At 60.4% G+C, this 6,331-nt stretch overlaps 2 protein-coding genes across 2 annotated transcripts in view; one reads left to right on the forward strand and one right to left on the reverse strand.

Moving 5' to 3' along the window:
- LOC105990264 (cactin-like) overlaps window positions 1–2,894 on the forward strand; it is a 27,489-nt gene extending 24,595 nt beyond the window's left edge. Inside the window, exons 11-13 of the mRNA XM_013022626.1 lie at window positions 1,090–1,181; window positions 1,561–1,686; window positions 2,698–2,894. Of these exons, the coding sequence (XP_012878080.1) occupies window positions 1,090–1,181; window positions 1,561–1,686; window positions 2,698–2,894 (415 nt within the window). The remainder of the gene's footprint in view (window positions 1–1,089; window positions 1,182–1,560; window positions 1,687–2,697) is intronic.
- Window positions 706–6,331, reverse strand: part of Gipc3 (GIPC PDZ domain containing family, member 3) — a 9,535-nt gene continuing 3,909 nt past the window's right edge. The window contains exons 3-7 of the mRNA XM_013022627.1: window positions 5,934–6,159; window positions 5,602–5,782; window positions 3,810–3,922; window positions 3,338–3,419; window positions 706–3,227 (exon numbers count right to left, since the gene is read on the reverse strand). Of these exons, the coding sequence (XP_012878081.1) occupies window positions 3,076–3,227; window positions 3,338–3,419; window positions 3,810–3,922; window positions 5,602–5,782; window positions 5,934–6,159 (754 nt within the window). The 3' untranslated portion in view covers window positions 706–3,075. The remainder of the gene's footprint in view (window positions 3,228–3,337; window positions 3,420–3,809; window positions 3,923–5,601; window positions 5,783–5,933; window positions 6,160–6,331) is intronic.

Here is a 6,331-nt window from a genome sequence, read left to right on the forward strand (position 1 = left end):
CGGGCCTCGCGCCCCGCGGCCCTGGGTCCTCTGTGACCCCCCACCCCCGCGCTGGACTCACGGGCTCGGGCCGGTCCCCGGCCGACCCACCCCATCCCTCTCCGACATCTTCTCCCCCGCACCCCTGCACCACCCCCCAGGCTGGGCCTCTGGAGCCTGGAGCTGGGGGAGGGAGGGACGGGGAAACCGGCTTAGAAATCAATGAATGGCCTGGTTTTGTGCCAAAATGCACCTTTGGGAGCCCCTGGCTTCATCTCCCCTGGGGTTGGGGGGGGCCCTGGGCTGGGGTACCTCATCAAGACGACCCCCCAGTCTGCTGCTCACACCCCTTTATGGAGCGTTTAGTAGGCGCTTACCAGGCCTGCCTTCTGAGTAGTGAGGTTCTAGGGCTCAGCCCGTGGGGCTGATGAGAAAGGGAGACATGGGAGGGGGGCTGCCACCTCCCCTTCACCATCCCCACCACACTGCGAGTCTGGGGTCCGCAGAACATGCACAATAAATGTCTGTTATATGGCCCAGGAATGGAGTGTCACCCCGCCAAGTGCTCATAAACCCCCAGTGTAGCTAAATAGCCGCGCTGCTGTCAGACTCGACTTCCCCCAAAATGACACACAGGGCTGCAGGGGTGCAACGTTGTTTATTCTCTGGAGCCCTGCCCCCTGAAAGGGACCCCTCCCTCCTGCTCTTCCACTTCCATGGGGGAGGGGCTGGGGCTCCCCTGCATGGGGGAGGGGCCTGCACCCTGAGCTGGGGATCTGGGGGGCGGGGAGGGAAGGATGGCTGCCCTGGGACCTGGGCAACGAGGGACAGATAGCCCAGGTGGGGTGGACTTCTGGGGTCCCAGCTGAGGTTTGGGGCCAAGGGCTGGCTTCTGGGGGGTGGGTGGGCCCCGTGGTTGGGGGGCCAGGTAGGAGGCTGGAGGACTTCTGCCTGGCCTGGAGCTAGCCTGCACTCCCCGGGACTGAGGCCAAGTCACAGGAGCTTGGCTCTGGGTGGGAGTTGGGGCTCTAGAGACTGGGGCTGTGGCCTGAGGCCCGGCTGGAACCAAAGGACCCTGCAGGGATCTTGGGTCAGGGTTTGGAATTGGAGACCGGAGCCTGTTTCTAGGGCTGACCTGGGTTCTGGAGTGGGGCTGGATTTTGGACCCCTCAAGGCTTGTGGCGTTGATCTGGGCTTCCGAGGTGGCGCTGGGCTGGGTCTCTGAGCCAATTGTAGTTCTGGAGCTGAGCTGGGCTGCAGACGTCAGCTGGGTGCTGGAACTCAAGGGAATTTCAGAGCCAAGCTGCTTCTCCAAGCCCAGTGGAGTCCCAGCGCTGGCTTGGGTGTTGGGCTGGCGCGGGCCCTGGGAACCTGCCTGGGGTTTAGCACCAAGCTGAGCCCCGGAAGCTGGCCGGGTTCCTGGGCAGCGTTGGGCTCTGGTTCCGGGTGGACCATCAGAACTGAGCGGGGTTTCCGAACGTGGTTCTACCACGGCCTGGGCCTGCACCCCAGAACTCGGCTGAGGTCCAGCACTTGGCTGCATTCTAGAACTTGCCTGGGTCTCAGCTGGCCGTGTTTCAGAGCTGGGCCGGGCTCTGGAGCGGGGAAGGACAGCTGAGCTGGACGGGACTCCAGATGGTGGCCAGGCCATGTCAGTCTGGGTCCCAGAGGTGGACAATGTTCTCATGCTCGTGTGTGATCTGCAGGGTGAGTAAGATTTGGTGCCAAGCCACCTTCTGGAGCTGGATGGGGGTCCAGGGCTGCTCTGGATTCTGGTGCTGGTTGTAGCCGAAGGCTGGGTTCTCTGGCTGGGCTTTGTTTCACAGCTAGACCCAGCACTGGCGCTGATCTGGGATGCATCCTGGAGGGATAGATGTGGGAACAGCAGAGTTCTCAAGCCAGGCTGCAGTCCGGATGGGTACTGGGTGGCAGGGAGGCGCTGGCTTCCCGAGCTCATCTGGATTCTGGAATACAGTTGCACCTGGGAACACTCTTTGGCTCCTGAGCTGGTTGGAGTGCCCGAGCTGCGCGGGCTCTTCATTCTCACCTGGGTTCCAAGGCTAAGAGCTTCTGCAGGGCTTGGCTGGGTGTCCAGGATGGCCGTGGAAGGATCTGGAAGCCCAGAGTCACGTCGAGTTGGATGGTTGAGCTTGGTGTTGAAGCTGGACTGGGTTCTAGAACTGGGGGTCAGCTCTGGAGTTGTCTGAGTTCCAGAACACAGCTTTGCGTGAGGGCTTGGCTGGGTTCCAGAGGGGAGCTGACGCTCAGAGCTGAGCTGGGTCTGGGGGCCGGGCTGGGCCTCAGAGCTAACTTGTGTGCTGGAACAAGGCTTCATCTCAGAGCTGAGCTCCGTTGGAGAGCTGGGCTTGGTCCCTGAGCTGAACTGGGTTCCAGGTCTAGGATTGCTGTCGGAGCTGAGCTCAGTTGTAGAGGTAGAGCGAGTGTCCAAGCTGGGCTGGTTTTGGGTGCTAGATTTGGTCTCAGAGCTGACTTGAGCTCTAGAACAGGGTTTGGTCTCAGAGCTGAGTTCAACTCTCAAGCTGTGTTTGGACTCAGAGCTACGCTGGGTTCTGGAGCAGGGCTTGGTCTGGGAGCTGAGCTGGGTTCTGGAGCTGGGTTTGGTCTCGGAGCTGAGCTGGGCTCTATAACCGGGTTTGGTTTCAGGGCTGGCTTGGGTTCTGGAGCAGGGCTTGGTCTCAGTGATGTGCTGGGCTCCAGATCTAGGCTTGTTCTCAGAGCTGAGCTCTGTTGTAGAGCTGGATGTAGTGTCAGAGCTGCTTTGGGTTCTGGAGCTGGGTTTGGTCTCAGGGCTGAGCTCTGTTCTAGAGCTGGATCTGGTGTCAGAGCTGCGTTGGGTTTTGGAGCTGGAGCTGGTGTCAGAGCTGCGTCGGGTTTTGGAGCTAGATCTGGTGTGAGCGCTGGGCTGGGCTCTGGAGCAGGGCTTGGTCACAGGGCTGGCTTGAGTTGTGGAGCAGGGCTTGGTCCGGGAGCCTGGCAGGCCTCCAGGCCTGGGCTTGGTTGGGGCGCTGGCTGTGGCGCAGGGCTGGGGCAGGGGGCTGGGCTCCGGGCTGGGGCTGCGCTCTGCCACCGGGCACACTAGCCACAGGTCTCCCTGGCCTCGCCGATGGCGGCCCACACCTCCACCACAAACTCGTCGGGGAAGGCAAACTCGCCCAAGACGGAGTCCAAACAGCGAGCAAACTCCTGCACACTCGCCGTCTTCTTGGACGTCTCCACCATGGTGGACGCTGGCGGGGAGACTGGTGAGGACCCTGCCGCCCCCAACTCCCCCAGACCCCCGTCTCCTCCCCAGGCTGCCCTCCCCCCGGGGTCCCCCCAGCTTACCCTGACCCCTTACCCAGCTCGGGGTCCCGAATGCCCATGTAACTCTCCAGAAGGTCGTCCACCTTCCCCGAGGCCTCCTCCTCAAAGTCACTGGGCTGAGGCGGGGCGAGGCAAGTGGAGGTGAACGGTCAGATCCCCCAGCAGACCCTTCCTGACCCCGGGGAAACAGGCAGAGAAACTGAGGCTTGGTGCATCCTGCCAGATGCTGGTGCTCATGCCTGTAATCCTAATTACTCAAGAGGCTGAGATCTGAGGATTGCGGTTCAAAGCCAGCCCAGGCAGGAAAGTCCATGAGACTCTCATCTCCAATGAACCACCAGAAAACCGGAAGTGGCGCTGTGGCTCAAGTGGTAGAGCGCCAGCCTTGAGCAAAAGAGCTCAGGGACAGTGCCCAGGCCCCGAGTTCAAGCCCCAGGGCCAGCACGCGGGCGCGCGCACACACACACACGCAGAGACACACACACAGATGGGTCCCCGTGACTCACCGCCTCCTCCACGGTGGCAGCACCCCCCGCACGCAGCCGCAGAGTCTCTCTCCCACTGCTCACTTTGGACTCCAGGGGACACTTGCTGCTGCGGCCTCTCTGGCCAATCATATCTGGAGGGGACAGTCAAGATTTGAGAGGACACCAGCTGGGCCTTTCTAGAACTTTCTGAGCTTTTGTATTCTCCTTACCACCATCCATTGAACCTCAAAACCCTATTGCAATTTTTTTTTGCCCTCCTGGAACTAACCCAGGAGCCACACTACTTCAGGATGGCTCTAGAAGTAACTTCAGTCCTGCCCCCTCCCCTTGAGATGATTCTAGAAATCACCTTGTACCTAAAGGGTCAATCCAGAGACGCCCTCTCTGTTTGTTTGTTTGTTTGTTTTTGTCAGTCATGGGGCCTGAACTCTGGGCCTGACGCTGTTCCTGAGCTCTTCAGCTCAGGGCTAGCGCTCTACCAGTTGAGCCACAGCACCACTTCCAGCTCTTTCTGCTTTTGTGGTGCTGAGGAATTGAACTCAGGGCTTCGTGCATACAAGGCAAGCGCTCTACCACTGAGCCACAGCTCCACTTCTGGCTTTTGACTGTTGAATAGGAGGTTCCTGTCTGGGCTAGCTTTGAACTGTGAGTCTCAGATCTCAGCCTCCGGAGTAGCGATGATTTTGTATACAATTATAAGTGAGAGCCATTCTTCCTGGCTTCCAGACACAGTTCACCACCCTGATACCTGGAACTCCACCCTGGAACACCTTGGAACACCCTGGAACTCCACACTGCCCCTAGGGCCTCATTCTAGATTCACTAGGAATCCTAAAACTGCTTGCTCTGGGCTAGTGCAACCCAAAGGGCTTGTCCATGAGGAGATAAGGATACAGGCGCTGGTGGCTCACGCCAGACATCCTAGCTACTCAGGAGGCCGAGATCTGAGGATCACAGTTCAAAGCCAGCCCGGGCAAAAAAATCCCTGAGACTCTTTTTTCCAACGAACCACCAGAAAACCAGAAGTGGTGCTGTGGCTCAAGTGGTAGAGTGCTTGCCTTGAGCTGAAGACCTCAGGGACAGTGCCCAGGCCCAGAGTTCAAGCCCCAGGACCAACAACAAAAACAAAACCAGGAAACAAAATACACAACTGGCTTAGCCAGGCACTGGTGGCTCTCACTTATAATTGTATACAAAATCATCGCTACTCCGGAGGCTGAGATCTGAGACTCACAGTTCAAAGCTAGCCCAGACAGGAACCTCCTATTCAACAGTCAAAAGCTAGAAGTGGAGCTGTGGCTCAAGCGGTATAGCACAAGCCTTGAGTGGAAAAAGCTTAGGAACAGCACCCAGACTGAATTGGAGCCCCAGGACCAACACACACACACACACACACACACACACATATATACAAACGCTGGCTAAAGTACACAGGATGACATCTGATCTAGAACAGACATTCCTCGCTGTGGTTGGCTCTGCCTTTGGGGGAACCCTGTGCCAAGTTGGGGATACCATGACTGTCAGAACTGGGAACCTCCAGACATCAGCCTCCTCCCCCCAAAAAAGAGCTCAGCCCCAGATATCCTCAGTGCTGAGGGGGAAAGACCGTGTTCCGAAGCAAGCGCCTCCCATTCCTCCCATCCACAAACTGCTCTTCCCTTCCCCAGACAGCAACGAGTCCGGCAGGCCACCAGAATGCTTCTAGAACCTTCCATGCCCTCTTAGGTCCCTCACCCACCCTCCTCTGTCTCAAGAACCCGTCTTCCCGGACGGCTCGGCCTCCCCCTGGGTGCCAGGTGGCCCTCACCGAAGGCCCGCTTGGGCTGCACCAGGCGGAGGGTGAAGGGCTGGGCCTTGGGCAGCTCCCGCAGCATCTTGGCCACCTCGTAGTGGCGGCAGCCCACGATGGAGTGGTCGTTGATGGCCTCGATGCTGTCCCCCACGCACACCGTCTCCATCCGGTTGATGATGCTCCCCTCTTTAATCCTCTGTGGGGATCTCAGGGTCACTGGGGGGGCAGGGAGGGGAACCCCGCCTCCCCCTCCTCGGGGCTCCCCAGCCGGCCCCCCCATCCACCCCCCGCATCCGTGCAGGTCACCCGGCGCGGGGGCAGCCGCCCCTGCCCTCCCTCCCGGGCACCTTGATGAAGGCGTAGCCGGCCCCGTTGTCGGTGATGGTCAGCCCCAGCGCGTCCTCCGTCTTGGTGACCTCCACCTCCTTGGTCTCGCCGCGCACGTGCGCGAAGATGAAGTCCTCCAGGCCGATCTGGCCGCCCAGCAGCTTCTGCATGTCCACCTTGTGGCTGTTGAGGGTGCAGAACAGGATCTGTCCCGGGGAGGGACGCGCCGGGTCAGCGGGGGCCGCCCTGGGGGGCACGGAGGCCCAGAGCGCAGGCCGAGGGCCGCAGGGCCGACCCCGGGGCTGACCGCAGGCTGAGAACCCCAGGGCCGACCCCGGGGCTGACCGCAGGCTGAGAACCCCAGGGCCGACCCCGGGGCTGACCGCAGGGCTGACCGCAGGGCCGACCCCGGGGCTGA

Source organism: Dipodomys ordii, unplaced genomic scaffold, assembly GCF_000151885.1.
Source record: "Dipodomys ordii isolate 6190 unplaced genomic scaffold, Dord_2.0 Scaffold64, whole genome shotgun sequence".
NCBI lineage: Eukaryota > Metazoa > Chordata > Mammalia > Rodentia > Heteromyidae > Dipodomys > Dipodomys ordii.